Raw genomic sequence first — 18455 nt, forward strand, 5'->3', positions numbered from 1 at the left:
CTATCACAGTTTCATGTTCTACTAGATGTTTCATTTCATTTTGATTCCTCCTTAATATTTCATTTTCACGAGAGAGATTTTCTATCTTGTCCATTAAGGATTTCTGTAGTTCAAGAATTTGTTTTTGAGAACTTCTTAATGTTCTTATCAATTTTTTGAGATCCGCTTCTTGCATTTCCTCTATCTCTTCATCTTCATAATCTTGCATTGGGGTGTCTTGTTCATTTGGGGTCATCATAGTGTCTTCCTTGCTCTTGTTACCTCAGTTTCTACGTTTGTTTTTTGGCATGTTGGAGATAATTTATGTGGTTTTTTTTTTTTTTTATTCTCGTTATACTATGCCTCTAAGTGGGCTGTCTGCTTTGATGGATCCTTAGGGGCTGTGATGGGTGTGGCCAGAGAGCTCTGCTTGATTCTTCAGGTTTAAGGCTGTGCAAAAAGCGACTCACCCAGATTGTTCTCTTCCTTGCTCCTTGCTGGATCACTCTCTCTCTCTCTTTTTTTTTTTTTTTTTTTGACTCAGTTGGGAAGTAATTCCACACAGCTGAGTGGAATTGAGGGTAGTTGAAATCTGGCCTCTGTGAGTATTCGTTTGATCTACCCCTGGGACCACACAAAGAGTTTATGCAGCCCTCAATGTGTTCTCAAGTTTCGCCACAATCCCAAAGTTACTGAGTTTGTGTACTAGTTGCCGCTTTACATATGTAAAATGGCGCCTGCTCTTTGTTTTGCTGGGCTTTGTTAGGTTTGTGGAGAGAGAGGCTAGTGTCCGTGCTGGTTTCCCTGATTTATTTGTGTTTTTTTTTTTTTTTTCTCTCCTCCAGTCAGCCTGGTGATCTTTGCCCAGTGGGGCCTCAGGCCTCTGCCTTTCCCTGCCAATGTGTCGGGTTTCTGAGGTTTTTGTCTTACCTCCCGTTCCTGCGCCGGCGAGATTCTGCGGCTCAGCTCCCGCGGCTGGGCTTCCACGCGGTGGGCTCCCTGTAGGTCCTCTGTGTCACATCCACTAGATCCAGAAGTGTTTCCTCTGCAGTTTTTTTCTTGAGTCTTTTCCTGAGGCTACAGTAATTCCACTTTTATTAAACTATATTTTCCCAGACTATCAGTGCACGTTCTCACTATCCGCCATCTTAGGGTTTTTTTTTTTTTTTTTTTTTTTTTTAGCTAAGTAAATAGTGTCCACAGACTGCTAAAAGTTTTTTTTTTTTTTTTTGAATTGGATAAAGCTATTATACTTTATTAGTCCCAATAATTAAAATTCTTTTCTGGGACAAACAAGTAGTTTAGATTCATTAGAACCAGTCAGAAAGTAAGCAGGACAAAGGAGAGCTGGAGAGAAGCTACCCACAGATAAAAACTATCCACATGAAAAATTTTGAAAAAAAAAAAAAGCAAGCAATTGTGTGGACCCCAGTAAAAGAAATCTGGATGTTGTAAGTGTGTATCTATCTACTTATCTATCTATCTATCTATCTATCTACCGATAGATAGATATCCCAAGATATATATGTATATATATAAATATCAAGATATATATGTGTGTGAACATATATATCTTGATATTATATATATATATATATATATATATATATATATATATACACACACAAAGATTGCGACCCTAGTGACTCTAAGGAAAGATTTTAGCGTGGAAGTAACGTGACTGGGTTTACATCTCTCCCTCTTTCTCTTTTTTAAAAATATTTATTTATTTATTTATTTGAAACTCAAAGTTACATGCAGAGAGAAAGAGAGGCAGAGAGAGAGAGAGAGATCTTCCATCCCCTGGTTCACTCTCCAATTAGCTGCAAGTTTGTTGCTGCGCCAATCCGAAGGCAGGATCCAGGAGCCTCTTCCAGGTCTCCCACATGGGTGTAGGGGTCAATGACTTGGGCCATCTTCTACCGCTTTCTCAGGACAGAGCAGAGAGCTGGATCAGAAGTGGAGCAGCTGGAACTCAAACAGATGCCCATATGGGATGCTTGTACTGCAGGCGACGGCTTTTCCTGCTATGCTAAGGCGCCGGCCCCGGGTTTACGTTTCACAAATTAAGCTGCTTCATTCTGCTTTGGTGAGGAAAATGAATTGGAGAAGAGAAGAGGCAAGCAAAAAAGCAGAGGGGCCAGTTAGGAAAATACTGTAATAATCTTCAGAAGGAAGTACATCCATTTGGAATAAATTGATTGCAGAGACCTGGAGAAATGGATGAATTCGAGACATGCTTTCTGCAGGTGGAATTGACAGAACTTTTTTTGTTGTTGTTGTCCATATACTGGGTGCATTTTTGTCAAAAAAAAAAAAAGTCAACTCAGTGAGCTGTCATGTTTTCTTTCTGACTTCAATTCTTTGATTCTTCTAATATTATTAATTTTAAAACATTTATTTATATAAAGAAAACAGAATTCATGTAGTCCGCTGATGCCGATCTAGTATGCTTTTGCTGTGTCGTAGCATGATCAGTTACTGCTGTTTAGCTCAGGGAGGTTGGCCCAGAGCCAGCTGGGCGGTGCTTAGTAAGTTTCAGTTTCCTTTCTCAGGGCTTCTTGGAAGCCAGTTCTTCAGTTTGCTGAAGGATTTTCTGCTCCCGTTTTGTGGCTGACGTGAGCAGCCCTCAGCAGCTCCAGACCTTGTTCAGATTCTTCAGACAGGTAATTGACTTGCTACTTTAAACTTTTCCTACGCTTGCAAACTAGGGTCTCTCCCTCAAGTTTTTAATGTAAAAAATAATCATTCTGAATGAAAATACAGGTAATGCCTTCTCTTACTATTTCACCTTATGCTTTTCATTTTCTGCGTCATAGTAAATGAAAGGAATAATTGTGTTTTATGACAGAACATACTATCCATTTTCAAAATTTGATGGAAAATATGTTGGATGTCCCACTAGGTTGAGAAGTATGGCAGTGACAACTCGTCTGACATGGTTGCAAAAAAAGATCCTGCAAAATCATTTTGGAGACAAAAAATTTAGCCTTCTCTACAAGGCAAGTGTCCATGGATCCTCAACAAAAGATCTACTTAACAGATGCTGTAATCAAGGACCTATCGTAACAGTGATTTATGGTGAAAATGTTGTTAGTGGAGTGTATGTGGAAGACAATTATCGGGAAGAAACAACTGTCTCCATCATTATTTTTGTACTTGGAGAGACTGAAATTTCAGAATGTAAAATTTCAGAATGTAAAGCAGAATCATATGGATTATTTGTGAACCATCATAATAATGAAGAATACCGTATAAATCTACAGTCTGGAAGGGTACTTATCCCCCCAAAAATAGCTAAAAGTCTTGAACTACCTCCAGGACATCAATGTTCCTTCCAGGAGTGTGAAGTTTTCCGATGTGAAGGTAGGTTTAATCAGATCATCTTTTGTGGCTGTTTCCCTGTGTGGTTTCCAGCTGACCCATCTGTTTAAGGAAAAATGATCTTTTTTTAAAAAAAGATTTATTTATTTATTTGAAATCCAGAGTTAAACAGAGAGAGGAGAGGCAGAGAGAAGGAGAGAGAGGTCTTCCATCAGCTGGGTAAACCCCCTAATTGGCCGCCATGGCCGGAGCTGTGCTGATCCGAAACCAGGAGCCAGGAGCTTCTTCTAGGTCTCCCACGTGGATGCAGGTGCCCAAGGACTGGGCCCATCTTCTACTGCTTTCCCAGGCCATAGTAGAGAGCCAGATCGGAAGTGGAGCATCTGGGACTCGAACTGGTGCCCATATGGGATGCCGGCACTGCAGATGGGGGTTTAATCTGCTACACCACAGCGCCGGTCCCTAGGAAAAATAATTGTTTCACTGGTTCTTATCTCTGGATAGATGGCCCGCACTACAATTTGGTCACAAATTATTTACTAACACAAAACCATGGTCAAAAACATACTTTTGTTAACATTTAGCATAAGATTGATCCTCTTAGCAAATATTTAAGTATAGTATACAGTTCTGTTAACTATAGGCATTGCTGTATAGTGGGCTTTAGGTATTAATTATCTTGCACAAATAAAGCTTTTTTTTTTTTCCAAGTTAAACTTCTTTTTTTTTTAACTTTTATTTAATGAATATAAATTTCCAGTGTACAGCTTATGGATTACAATGGCTTCCCCCTCCCATAACTTCCCTCCCACCCGCAACCCTCCCCTCTCCCACTCCCTCTCCCCTTCCATTTGCATCAAGATTCATTTTCAATTCTCTTTATATACAGAAGATCAATTTAGTATAAAGATTTCAACAGTTTGCACCCACATAGAAACACAAAGTGAAACATACTGTTTGAGTACTAGTTATAGCATTAAATCACAATGTACAGCACATTAAGGACAGAGATCCCACATGAGGAGCAAGTGCACAGTGGCTCCTGTTGTTGACCCAACAAATTGACACTCTAGTTTATGGTGCCAGTAACCACCCTAGGCTGTCGTCATGAGTTGCCAAGGCTATGGAAGCCTTCCAAGTTTGCCGACTCTGCTCATATTTAGACAAGGTCATAAAAGACAGAGTGAGGATAGTAAAAATGATCCTAAGAGTGGCATTTACCAGGTTTGAACAGTTATACAGCATTAAGTGGGGAAGAGGACCATCAGTACACACAGGTTGGGAGTAGAGCCATTGGTGGTAGAGTAGAGGTTATAATTACAAAGGAATGAGGCCCAAGTGCACTAGACAGGGTCTAGAACAAAGGACAGAGTCATTATTAGAGGAGCTAAGAAAGGTGCTGTCTAAGCTACAAGTAATTTTTCTGATTGAGAGGCAAATAGAACCTGATAGAAGGGGCTTGATAATAATCTGGTGGGCTTTAGGCCTTGTAAATTCAGAGGCCCAGGCCTATCTATCTCTTCACATGGGGTATATCCTAAGGGAGGTGTGAACCTCCTAGGGGAAGGCACTCTGTTGACTTTTGTTACTTGGCTGGCCTGGGAGGAGAGCTGGCCAGGTAAAGGCAGGGGGCATCTCTAACAAGAAATTTACAGTTCTGCCTGCAATGTTGCTGACCCTACTTGACCATCCCCTCAGCTGCAGTGGTCACTTTGGAAGTTGGGCTGAGTGAAGGGCTTTTCAGCTTAGAGCCAATAAGATCTGTGGCTCTGACCTGGGCATCCTTTGACTCCAGGGCAGGTCCATTTCCAGTGATCCAACTCTTGGCAGAGCTGCCAGGGCTCTTCACAAGCTGACTTCTGCTGAAGCCCAGGCTTACCACATTGAAAGTCACTGCAGTGGACTGGCCTGTTGGGTCTCTTTGAGGCAGATCACTGTACAGATCTGCCATTAATAGGCCTGCCACCCATTGCTTCTGATGCCGAGCTTTCTTTTCCTCCTGGTTTGTGTTAAAGCAGACCAGAGGATGCAAGTCAAGGGAGTGCCCGTGTCCCATCTCTAATCTTCGGTGGCCTGAACTACAAGTCTATAGTCACAGGCATGTTCTGTAGTAGTTTTTCTAAGGTAGACAATGCCCATGAGGAAAATTATATTCTCACTTTAAAACTTTCTTTCTCTTTGGTCTGAAAGGGAGGTTTTTTCTACTTACTGTATACTTCGCTGATGGCGAAGTGAATCTAGCTATGAGATTATTATTTAAGTTCTTATTTTGGCTATGCTATTATGGAAAAATGTTAGCCATCTCTTTTATAAGGTCTAAAGATTAAATTGTGCATCCTACAGATTCCTTCATAATAGAATTAGTTTCCTACCTTGAAGAGAATAGAGAAATGAAAGAACAAGTTGGGCTTAGAATAGAGAAATGAGGGAGCAAGTCCTAGATCGCTTGCTGACAATAGCAATATCACATGAATACTTAGCAAACCGTTTCAACCATTAGATAACAACTTAAGGAAACATTTACCAGAAGGTCCAATGCCTTCTATAAATTTTAAGAATCATGTATTTGAAAACACCTCTTAAATATCTAACATGGTGTAGTTTGTTTAACCAGTAAACTTAAGCACAACCATCTAAAATGTTTTTAGTTTCTTTCTACCAACACGTTTAAAACATAATGATACACAGATTCAGGTCACTCAAATTAAAATGTATATTTGATTGATTTTAGCAGCTTAAATTTATGGACAATCTTATCTATAAGCCATTTAAAATAAAACTCTTAATAAAATTTCCCCATGTGGACATACAATATGTACACACATATAATATAGCATAATAGACCAATATAGCAATTTTAATAATAGCTTTTAAAATCTTTAACTCTTTTTGTAGATTGCCAATTGATTTGAATTGCTTTTTGTTTTTAGTAACCTCAGTTAACCATACTTTCTCTCAGTTGGTACTGTTAATACATTATTGGCTTCATCTGTTTACAGAGCCATCCCAAAGTACTGAATACAATAAAAGTGGCTGGAAAAACTCCATAGGAACCTATAGGAGGACAGCTAAACACAGAACCAACAACACTTTAGTTTTATGAGCAGCATATCATATATAACTGTGGATGACAAAAGACTTTAAGTCGCCATGTTTAAAATTATAAACTCATCAACCAACAAGAGGCACTTGCTTACTTCACAGTATTTTTTAAAGCACCCGTAGGATTTTACAAGTATTTAATGCTTTAGGCCTCTGGGGCTTTCTCATTAAAATAACTATCATGTCTAGTAACACAAGATCATTAGACTTTTTAATTCTCAAACATTTGTATTAATAGCATTTTCCATTATAGAAACTTAAAGTCTGGTACCACATCACATCTTGACAGTCCTTCTAATATAATCCAAATAGACTGATTAGTTGGTGTCTCTATAAGATGAGAGACATAGGTCCTTCGATTTTTTAAGTTGGGCCCAAACTGGAAAAACCAAATCCAGGATTTACTGGAAATTTTAGAGACCAGATTGTTTGAAACTTTGATTTTTTGAATGCCTGTCAAGAATGCCAAGAAGGCTCAAAATCCAAAATATCTGGTTGAAATAAGATTTCTTAAAATCATGACATAACATAGACCGAATTTGATCATTGTTACAAGGTGATTATTCAAATTTTTGAAAATAAGCACATATTTAAATAACCCATAGCTCTTAATAAAAATTCAGCTGTTTTTGAACAATTAGAATTTAACAGACATCAAGAGAACATAATAGATTACTTTAACACATTGCTTTAACAGAGCATCAGAGTTCACTTCTATGTCAAAGAGAAATTGAGCTTCCTGTGATCTTTTGCTGTGAGGTTTCCTTCCTTTAAAGATGTGTTACACACAGAAACACAGAAACATGGTCACCAATATGAAAGAAGGTAAAGGAAGGAAACCTCACAAATAAAGCTTTATATCTTTTGACCAATGCCTCTCTCTCTCTCTCTCTCTTTCTCTCTCTTTGTCTCCCTCTCCCTCCCTTAAATCACTGGAAACCTCCATTCCAACTGTTTGATTTTATGAGTTTGACTATGTTATATTTCTCATTTGAGAGGGATTATAAGGTATTTGTCCTTTTGGGTCTGGCTTATTTCACTAGAGTAATATATCTAAAATTCATACATATTGTCACATATGACAGGGTTTCCTTCTTTCCTAAAACTGAATAATATTCCATTGTGTGAATTTATCATTTTTTAAAAGCCATTCATTCATCAATGGACATTTAGTCGCTTCTATGCTGTTTTTGTCCAATATATAATAAGACCATAATTAATATACTTACTTTTCTATTGAAGAAGATTTTGTTATTTCCAACTTCTGCTGTTGAAAACAGTGTTCCTAGATAGCCCTATGCTCGTAGGTGTGTGGAAAGAAATACTTCTTTATGGTGACTTCCTGGAAGTGAAAGTGCTTTTTGAGGGTTACATACAATTGTATTTGGACAGATACCTTTCAAATGCGTCAGATGTGTACATTGTCTGCAGCAGTTTTATAAAAGGGCCTGTTTCCCTGTATTTCGCCAATTTTTTATATTATCCAACTTTAGAATATTTGCCAATTTGAAGGTCAAAAGATGGTTTCTTGTTTTCATTTTGTTGATCCTCGACGACATGTTTACATGCATTGGCCACTTATTTTTTTCTGTGAATTACTTGTTTATATCTAATCACTTAGAGGAAGGGCTCCTGGGAGTAGTATTTCTTGAGTATTTGCATATTCCAAACTAATTTTCTGTGATGTTTATACCTGAGTTATTAATGATCAATGCACATACTTCTTGCATCGTATTTTATTTGGGGGGACGTTGTAATTTTTCCACCCTATTGATGTTGCTATGGGAAACATAAGGCCAGTGTTATTTATTATTACATTTTGGGTTCCCTTTGAAGGATTTGGTTTTAAAAATTGTTGAAATATGGTAAATTTACTTGAATGTGTCATAATGTAGGCTATCCTGGATCAGTTAAGTAAACTTTTTATCAAAATGTACACATAAACACAGATGCACACAATTTATAAGTGTAGAACACATTCCTGCAACCATTACTCAGATGAAGAAATACATTATCACTATTATTGTTATTATTTCAGAGACTCCTATGTGATTATTCCCAGTTATTAACAACCAAAGCTAGCTATTGTTCTGCCTTATATCAGCAGTAGCAAACATTTGAATGTTAGGTATATAGAACCATACCAGAGTTTGCTCTCTTGTGTCTGGAACCTTTCATTCAACATCATGTTGTGACGATGAGCTAATACAAGGGATTGGCTTAAAAATCTGACATCCACATATCAGATATCAAACTATACCAATAATTTCAAACATAAGGGCAATAAAAAGGTCTCAGGGGCCAGCACTGGGACATAGTGGGCTAAGCCTCTGCCTATGACGCCAGCATACCACATGGTCACTGATTCTAGTCCCGGCTGCTCCTCTTCTGATCCCAGTTCTTTGCTGCTTTCCCAGGCCATAGCAGAGAGCTGGATTGGAAGTGTAACAGATGGGACTCATATAGAATGCTGGCATTGCAGGCAGCATGTTTACCAGCTATGTAGGGGGGAAAACATTTTATAGAATTCTAAGTCTTTTGGGACGGTACTATAGCACATCGGGTTAAGCTGCCATCTACATTACCAACATCCCAACTGGGTGCCAGTTGAGGCCTGGCTGCTCCACTTCTGATCCAGCTCCCTGCTATTGTGCCTGGGACAGTAGTGGAAGATGGCCCAAGTCCTTGGGCCCCTTGACCCATGTCAGAGACCAAGAAGAAGCTCCTGGTTCCTGGCTTCAGACTGGCTCCAGCCATCATGTTCATGTGGGGAGTAAACCAATGGATAAAAGATCTCTCTTTTTCTGTCTCCCTTATCTCCCCTTCTCTCTAACTCCACCTTTCAAATAAAATAAAAAGATATTTCAAAAAAAGAATTCTAAGTATGTCCTTATCCTATCCATGGACCCTAGGTATTGCTTCTCTAGCTCCTAGAGTACTCCTGCAATCAAGTGGCATCTTCGAATGAGCCACACACTGCTGATGAGTAACTGGGTGAAAAAAATCCTGCTGACACTATACAGTCTTCAGTGCCTAACTTGCTTTTAGATATAGCTCTTCAAATGAGATGAAAATGAGGTTTGCTAGCATTTTCTCCATTTACTTTTTGCTGTACTGCACTGCTCTCATGAAAGTTTATTTATGTATTTGTCCTTAGTGAATTCATGGATCTTCAGTCAGACTATCATTTAACTACTATTAATATATATTATTCTTTGATTATTTCCTTTAGACTCAGTGGATGAAAGAAAGATACAAGGGCTCACCCAGTAAGTAAATGTTTTTAATACTTTGTCAGTCCATTCCTTATCTTTTTTTTTTTTTTTTGACAGACAGATTGGACAGTGAGAGAGAGAGACAGAGAGAAAGGTCCACCTTTGCCGTTGGTTCACCCTCCAATGGCAGCCACGGCGAGCGCGCTGTGGCCGGTGCACCATGCTGATCGGAAGCCAGGAGCCAGGCGCCTCTCCTGTTCTCCCATGGGGTGCAGGGCCCAAGCATTTGGGCCATCCTCCACTGCACTCCCTGGCCACAGCAGAGAGCTGGCCTGGAAGAGGGGCAACCGGGACAGAATCCGGCGCCCCGACCAGGACTAGAACCCGGTGTGCCGGCGCCGCTAGGTGGAGGATTAGCCTAGTGAGCCACGGTGCCAACCTCCTTTCCTTATCTTTATTTATGATAATTTCCATCAACAAAATTGACAATGCAAATTAGAAAATGTGTGGTTAATTAAGAACAGACTGCCTCTAGACCTATAATCAGAAGATAATTTGATAACAGTAATGTGGCAACAAGAAAAAAACCTAAATTGAGGCTATTTCCAATGTTATTAAATACAAGAAGGAAAATATTCATTTTCTCATGTCTGTTGTTTTGCGTGTCTATGTTTTTGCTTAGAATTCTTGCAGTTAAAGTTTCAGTTACTTTAGAGTATTGTTGTGGAGAGTCGTTATCATGTGGCAAATTGCTGTAATGAACTTCAACTACAAATTAGAAACATTCTATTTTCATAAACTTCAAAAGTCATAGGTTATATTATTATTTTTGAAAGTTACTATTGATTAATTTATCTTCATATTGAACATAACTCATATTTACAATCTTAGATTTATATGGCTTAAGTCTGAAAAATTTTTGTCTGATTTGCTTTAGTTACAAATATTATTTTTAGTTTTCATTCTTTTACAGTAGACTTTAAGGTAGAGTAGTCACATGCTGTTATGCAAAAGGCAAGATGCAAATAAAAAAGAAATGAATTCTAGGAAAATTTATGATCAGGTATTGTGAACTAAATCTAACCTCAGTCAACTGTTAAAAATTGTTGTCTAAACAGGCTCAGGGGCCACTTATTGTTGGCCATGAGAAATTATAAACCATATGGAGACTTGGTCAACCAAGTGAAAATTCTGCTTCTGGGTCCGATTGGAGCTGGAAAGTCTAGTTTCTTCAACTCTGTGAAGTCTGTTTTCCAAGGCTATGTATCACATCAGGCTTTGATAGGCAATGATACAACTGGAACCTCTAAGAATGTAAGTATATTTTCAGATCATGCAGCCTTTGATTCTTCGTCCAAATTAATTATCTTTGAAATGTTTTGCTGATCAGCTTCATCCCACATGTAGACTTGATCTTAAAATATAAGAAAAAATAAACTTAAAATTGCTTTTCTCCCATCTGCAGTACAGGGTCTATTCCATGAAAGATAGGAGCAATGGTGACTCCCTGCCATTAGTTTTGTGTGACTCCATGGGGCTGGGTGAAGATGAAGAAGGCCTGTGCATGGAAGACATACTCTCTATCATAAAAGGCCATATTTCAGACAGATACCAGGTAAGACTTGGTTAATATTAAAGAAATTGTAGTTAATTTTTAAATAAAATGCTTGTTTTTGCTGACTATCCATAACAATGAACTCTTATCTATCTTAACCTATCAGTATTTATCTTCTGAAATTATACTAGTTCCAGGCTTTCTTTTTTTGATATTTGAAGAATAGAAATGATATCTATAGGATTCTCCTGTCATAGCTATCTTCAATTGCTTTTGTGTTTTAAGGTCAATCAAACAGTTTCTCTATATTTACGAATATAAATATAGAGTACTTGTTTAAACATTTTATTTTATATTAATCTTCATCTTTCATATGATTCTAAAGTAAAATCCGTAGAACAAAGTATAATCAAAGAATCTATTTTTTTATTTGCTCCCTCCTAAAGTTCCTCCTCCTTCTGTATTAGGCAGATAACATTAATGACTTACTTTCCTTTTTACTATATAGGAAATGCTTTCATATTTGTGTTCCTGTATTTCTTAGGGAAGTTTTAGAATATTATCTTATTGATGCTCTGGACATTTTCTTCTACAAATATTTCTTCAGATAATTGCCTTATACATACATTGCTTTGTATTTTTGACACTATAATTGTGGAACTAGTTCCAGCAGAGCCACTGCTAGCTCAAAAGTAAAAGCATTTGTCTTATCTTGAACCACCTTCTTTCCTTGTACTGTGTATGACATCAACTCTCCTCTTGAGTACATTCATGTCCAGTTTGGTTCACGTTGCTTTTGTCATTTAGAATATTTTTTGCCATCTCTCTATCTCCTTTATCAAACTAATTCCCCCTATTTTTAGCTCTTAGCTCTCATGTTCCTTCTCAAAGAATCTTACCTAACTAGGCAAAAGGACTATTGCCTAGTTGCATCTATTGTCTTAGCCACAGTTAGCTTCTTAATATTTGGTATCTATTTTGATCACTTATACAGTATCTGGTACGTAGTATTGCTCACAAATGTCCATTGGATCGATGCATTGCTTTATGTTTACCTTACAGTTTAATTCCATGAATCCCATCACATCAAGTCATGTTAAATATATAGAGTACCCACAGCTGAAGGACAGAATCCATTGTGTAGCATTTGTGTTTGATATCAATTCTATTGAACACCTCTCTTACGAGATGGTAGCAAAGATTAAAAGAATTAGAAGAGAGATGATAAAGTGTGGTGAGTCTCATTTCATTTTGCTCCTAAGGGTAACTTATTAGACTATATTGTAGAATGGCTTTTGGACAGGATGAAGAACTGAAGTACTTGCCTATTTGATTATTCCCCGACTCACTAGTTTAATTAAATCCAGGAAGCACTCACTAGCTCTATGCCGTTGTGCCGATGACTTAAATTTCCTGTGCCTCAATTTCCTAATCAGTACAATTAGTATAATGATACATATTTCTAAGATGTTTGTAAGAATTAAACCAAGTAAACTAAGAAAGAGCCAGTTTATCCACAACTTTAACTTAGAAGTAAGACATGATTGCTTACACATTCGCTGAAATGTAAAAGACTTTGCAGAGTGGTTACGGAGAGGTGTTTATTAACATTGTGAAATAGAAAAAGCTTGTTTATGATACTCAGACACATTCTCATTCCTCCTTCAGGCTTCTTGCCCCCATATTATTTATTAGTTTTTTGATTTTTGCTGCAGTTTCCATAAAAACATAACTAATAGGACAAGAAATCACAGATATATTATAGCACATATTTTCGTTTCATATTCCAAAAGGTGGTTTTATTTGAAGCTTCATTTCTTATCATGGGAGGAAATGGAAGGGCCTTCCCATGTCAAAGAAATTCCAGGAAGTAATGAACAATTTAGGGGGGTTTCTTGAGTGTGGGAGGGGAGCTAAAGCAGGATGTAGGGGGATATTTCTACTTCAACATTGCTCCATAAGTAGACTATTGCACAACTGTTAGCAGATTAACTAAAAATACTGATGCTGTGTATAATGATGAAAACTGTGTGCATCTGTTTGACATAGGCATGCTACATGTAGTTTTGCTCACTCATGTGGATAGTATGAAGCTGATTACAAGGAGTGACCTAATGGACATATACAGCTGTGTTCCTGTGAAATTAAAGGTAATGAATAAATCTCTTTGTAAACACACTTTCTGGAATATGTCATTATAATTACATGATATTACTATGTATAAAAATAAAAACAGACATATTAAGCTTAAGGAGACTTACAGGTGAGAGTTTGACATCCCATGGTATGCCCACATCCCATATCAATCTCAAATCTACTGTTTCAGCCACTGGCTTACCTGATGTTAGTGTTATTAACACGATGTTAATACATTCATGAACTGTCCATTGAATACTGGAAGAATTGTATTTCCTGGTGAAATACCATTCGAGGTTTTACACATAGAAATTTGGAGACTGGTGTTGCGGCATAGCATGTTAAGTCTCCTCTTGTAATGCTTGCATCCCATATCAGAGCACAGTTTAAGCCCCAGCTTCTCCAGCTCCGATGCAGCTCTCTGCTAATGTGCCTGGGAAAGTAACAGAAGATGGCCCAAGTACCTGGGCCTCTGCCACCCATGTGGGAGACCCAGTTGGATTTCCAGCAACTGGCTGTGGCCTGGCCTTGACCTGGCTGTTGCAGACATTTGGAGAGTGAAACCAGTGGAAGGAAGATGTCTCTCTCGCTCTCTGTCTATTGCTCTCTGTAACTCTGCTTTTTAAATAAATAAATTAATTAATATTTTTAAAAAGAAATACACAGATGATGAAGAAATTCCCACTACTATAAGAGGCTTATTTTTTTTTTAGGTGAGAATAAGGGGATAGGATCATATGATAAGAAAAAAATGACAAAGGACTATGGTAGATTAAGTATGATAAATATCATGTAATGATTAAACTCAAGTGCTATATATGTTTAGAGTAGGAAAATTAAGGGATGTGAATTTTATTAATGGGTGGCACTTGTAAAAGAATTTAAAGGAGGAATATTTTAGGAAATGATAAGGAAAACGAAAAACATTCAGGCCATAGGGACAGCATAAGTCAATATATTCATGTAGAAAAAAAATCAGCATATCAGGGAAGCTTGGAGTTCAGCTTAGTGTAGGACTGGATCTTTGTAAGGGGAGCTAAGAGAAAGGAACATTTGCATGAGTTGACATTGCAGAACTAGCCCCATTATGCGGAACTATAATGATTTTTTGAAACAGTAACAATATGATCAAAATTAAACTTTACAAAAATTCATCTGTCACTTTGTGCAGAATAGATTTGAGTCCAAGGAACCTGAGGTGGGAACACCAGTTGAGAGGGTATGATGTAGCTGTTATTTGTGGAGCACAACATGTGTGATGGATTTTCCTATTGCATACAAATAATAACCCTATAAAAAGGGCACTGTCATTATTCCATTCTATGGGTAAAGACCCAAAAGTACACCATTTAAAGTAGTTGCCAGGGTTAACACACAGTGTGAAGAAATGACGAAGGCCTTTTTTAAGCTCAGGTATTCTGGCTCTAGAGATAACCTAGTGCAGGTAATAACTGAACATTAAACTAATCAAAAATTAGCTTATCCCATGAATAACTTTTAAAAGGAAACAAGAAAACTGTGGATTTTAGTGTAAGAGTGTTACAACTGCTTCAATTTCATAGCAGTTTCTACTAGTTACCTTTTGTTCCTGATAAACATTGACCATTATATGTATTCTAACTGAAAATCAGCAGTGATATTAGAACTTGTTATGTGAAGGTCTTTTTCCCCCTAAACATGTATTTATTTATTTGAAAGGCAGGAGGGAAGGGTGGAGAGACGACTGAGAGACTGAGAGAGAGAGAGAGAGAGAGAGAGAGAGAGAGAGAGAGAGAGATTATCCAACTGCAGATTCACTCCCCAAGTGGCAACATCGGCTGCGAAGCCAGAAACTTCATCCTGGTGTCCCATATGGATGTAGAGGCCCAAGCACTTTGGCCATTCTCCATGGCTTTTCCCAAGCATCAGCAGGGAGCTGCCTCAGACATGGAGCAGCTGGGATATGAACCAGCACCCTTATGAAATACTGGCATTGTAGATGATGGCTTAACCTGTTGTGCCAGCCCTTTTAGTGAAGTTCTTTAAGAAAATACTTTGTAGGACAAGATTTCCATTTTTACCAACAGGGCAATCATTATCAAGCTTGTACTTTATTATTATTATTTTTACAACTTACATTGTGGTAACGTAATTTTTGACTGTTTTATGGTCTCTGAGTTTTAATTTCTATTTTGCAGATAGATGCAGTCCATAGCAATCTTGGATTTCCTGTTTCAAACATCTTGGTGGTTAGCAATTATAGCTCAGAGTGGGAACTGGATGCTGTCAAGGATATCTTAATCCTTTCTGCACTGAGAAGGATGCTGTGGACTGCAGATGACTTCTTAGAGGACTTTCCTCTTGAATAGACAGGTAAATGAATTTGCTTGTGTCCAGCTCCTTGGCTATTTCCTTCCTGGATCTATTGGATACCTAGTAGTTCAGTGGCTTGTGGGTTATTGCTTATAATTAGTCCTGCCCTCTAACCTACTACCTCGATTCATTTGTTTCCTCATCTTTCCTTTTTTTCCCACTCTCTAGACTTCACCCTGGAGGATCTTCAGTACTTCTGTTTCCCCTAATTTTAAGATGGCATATTAGAAATAATACATCCCTGTCATCATAACTGTGGACAGTTGAGGCCATGTCCTGGGCCTCCTCTCTCAGAATATGCTTTTTTGCTTGTGTCCTAGAATTGGGTTGAATTATCATAGCATATCAGAGGTGGTCTTTGATTATTTGCCTCTTTCATATATATATATATATATATATATATATATATATATATATATGCTTTGGCCTTTTTGATCTTTTTTGGACTCTTCTTGCTCTTCACGCACTGTGATGAATGCTAAGTAGAGGAATGATTTTGGCCTCTGAATGTGACATTATGTACATTCTTTCTAACCAGCCTGCACACAGTACATTTTGCATTGTTACAATCAAAGATTGTATAGAATTTTCAATTTATCATACTGTAATGTCACTTTAGTTCTTGGGAAGTCAAATTAGAGCATGCTATCGTTTTAAATTTTCTTACTCTCAAATTACTAAGTCTTATATACTAATGTTGCCATCCTAACTCTGCCTCTTGGTTTCTCCATCTCTTCTCTTCCTCAAAAGTATACTAGCTCTTCAAGCCAGGCTTGGTTTAGAACACCAGTGCCTGAGCATTCTTCTCCTGGCTGCTTTTTCCCAGATAATTCACCAAGAATATTTTATTTCTTTTTTCTCAGAGATCAGTGAAAGAAAATTGTCAAGTGTGTAAAAAGAATAAAACATATATGTGAGCACTTCACATATTATCAATTTTGTCACACCTTGAAGAGTGAAATTGAGGAAGACTAAAACACAGAAAAAGAGAAGTAACTGAGGACGAAGGGATGTATTGTATCTAGGATGAAGATCACATATAAAGTTGTAGTACCTATAAATAACTTGGAACAGCAATATTTAAAGTCATTAACTGTAAAATTCAACTTTAACTCTCCTTGAATTTATATTCTGTATCTCTGAAAATAAAGTTTATTCTTATAAAACCTGGGTCTAACCAGAATCTCTCTCTCTCTCTCTCTGTGTGTGTGTGTGTCTCTCTGTCTCTCTCTTGTTTTTGTGTGTGTATGATTTTAGAAACATCTTATTTTAATAGGACTTGACAGAATCTTCTGATATTCACCCCTTTTGTCTGAATTTTACCTTCTGATTTCTAAACTACTTTAAACTCTTTGGATCCTCACTTAATGTTGTATTCTTTAATATAATTCAATTTTTGCTTAATATCTAACCCTCTTCTTGGATGTGATAAATTTAATACAGTTTCCTAGTACTAAAACTGAAAGAGATTATTGTTAGTTACTTTGTCAATTATGACTATTTTAGTTATATGTAGGAAAATGCAACCTGAACTACATGCATAAAGAAGGGGACTATACTACTGGATGATAGAATCAAACCAAAGAAATGGCTGAGACTGAATTGGCCTTAGAGGTGACTGAATGTAGGGATTAAAAAACTATTCTTTCTCTGTAAACACATGTATCATCACTTCTACCCACCTGCACTGGTCAAACCAAGGCACGGACCTAAAACAAATTCAAGAGCCTGCACAATTCAACTAATTCACAATGAAGTCATGTTAAATGTGTGCTTGCAGAAACAGTGAAGAATTGGGACCGGTGGTGTAATAGCTATCTCTTTATCTATTGTCCCTCTATATATACTAGTATAAACATAAAATAACAAGATGCACAATTTCCTTCTTTTGCTTTCTTTTCCGTTCCAATGTCAAAAGAAAGCCAATTACTCTCTCATGGGAAGAACAAGATACATTCTCTACTCTGCTCCAAAGGTACCTGTATTTTCTAGTAAATTATCATAAAGCAGTGAGATAGGATTTATACTTGATCATTTTCAAAAGTAAGCTGACCCTTGGGCCAGCGCCATGGCTCACTTGGTTAATCCTCTGCCTGTGGCACCGGCATCCCATACTGGTGCTGGGTTCTAGTCCTGGTTGCTCTTCTTCCAGTCCAGCTCTCTGCTGTGGCCCAGGAGTGCAGTGGAGGATGGCCCAAGTGCTTGGGCCTCTGCCCCCGCATGGGAGACCAGGAGGAGGTATCTGGTTCCTGGCTTCAGATCGGCGCAGCGCACTGGCTGTAGTGGCCATTAGGGGAGTGAACCAGTGGAAGGAAGACCTTTCTTTCTGTCTCTCTCTCACTGTCTAACTCTGTCAAATAAATAAAAAAAATTATTAAAAGTAAGCTGACCCATTACAAGGATATTGTACTGTTAACTTCCCTATTGGGAATAGAACCAAAACAGAAATAGATACTCTGATTTTCATTCAGTTTTGAGGAGAAATCTTGGACTGGGATATTGGGAGATTTTCCATAGAGTAAGTAACATATATGGTTATGTACTGTCTTTGTATGTATATACTATATTTTTGCCAGGCTGTACTAGCAAAAAGAGGCACAATAGCTTGTGGGGTTACCTGGATTGTGAAGAATAAACATATTGCACCCAAAATAGTGTTGACTTTTATTAATCAAGTGCTCAAATAGAAAAATGAATTGGAATGAGGTCTGGAATAAGAATGATTTTGGCTGGCGCCGTGGCTTAATAGGCTAATCCTCCACCTTGCGGCACTGGCACACCAGGTTCTAGTC

General features: G+C 37.8%; 1 protein-coding gene across 1 annotated transcript; it reads left to right on the forward strand.

Annotated features, from left to right (window-relative positions):
* The first annotated feature begins 2538 nt into the window (after positions 1-2538).
* On the forward strand, positions 2539-18338 carry IFI44 (interferon induced protein 44). Its single transcript, XM_062191612.1, has 9 exons — positions 2539-2645; positions 2885-3345; positions 9638-9674; positions 10739-10934; positions 11086-11235; positions 12238-12409; positions 13225-13325; positions 15489-15663; positions 16527-18338. Exons 2-8 carry the CDS (start codon positions 2895-2897, stop codon positions 15657-15659), a joined length of 1278 nt encoding a protein of 425 aa, XP_062047596.1. The 5' UTR covers positions 2539-2645; positions 2885-2894; the 3' UTR covers positions 15660-15663; positions 16527-18338.
* The last annotated feature ends 117 nt before the right edge of the window (positions 18339-18455 follow it).

This window comes from Lepus europaeus, chromosome 5 (assembly GCF_033115175.1).
Source record: "Lepus europaeus isolate LE1 chromosome 5, mLepTim1.pri, whole genome shotgun sequence".
In the NCBI taxonomy this organism is placed as follows: Eukaryota; Metazoa; Chordata; class Mammalia; order Lagomorpha; family Leporidae; genus Lepus; species Lepus europaeus.

Coding starts and splice junctions, on each gene's coding strand:
- IFI44 (XM_062191612.1), top strand. CDS start 2,895: ATGGCAGTGACAACTCGTCTGACATGGTTGCAAAAAAAGATCCTGCAA. Junction 3,346..9,637: donor TGAAGTTTTCCGATGTGAAG/GTAGGTTTAATC, acceptor TATTTCCTTTAG/ACTCAGTGGATGAAAGAAAG. Junction 13,326..15,488: donor GTGTTCCTGTGAAATTAAAG/GTAATGAATAAA, acceptor TCTATTTTGCAG/ATAGATGCAGTCCATAGCAA.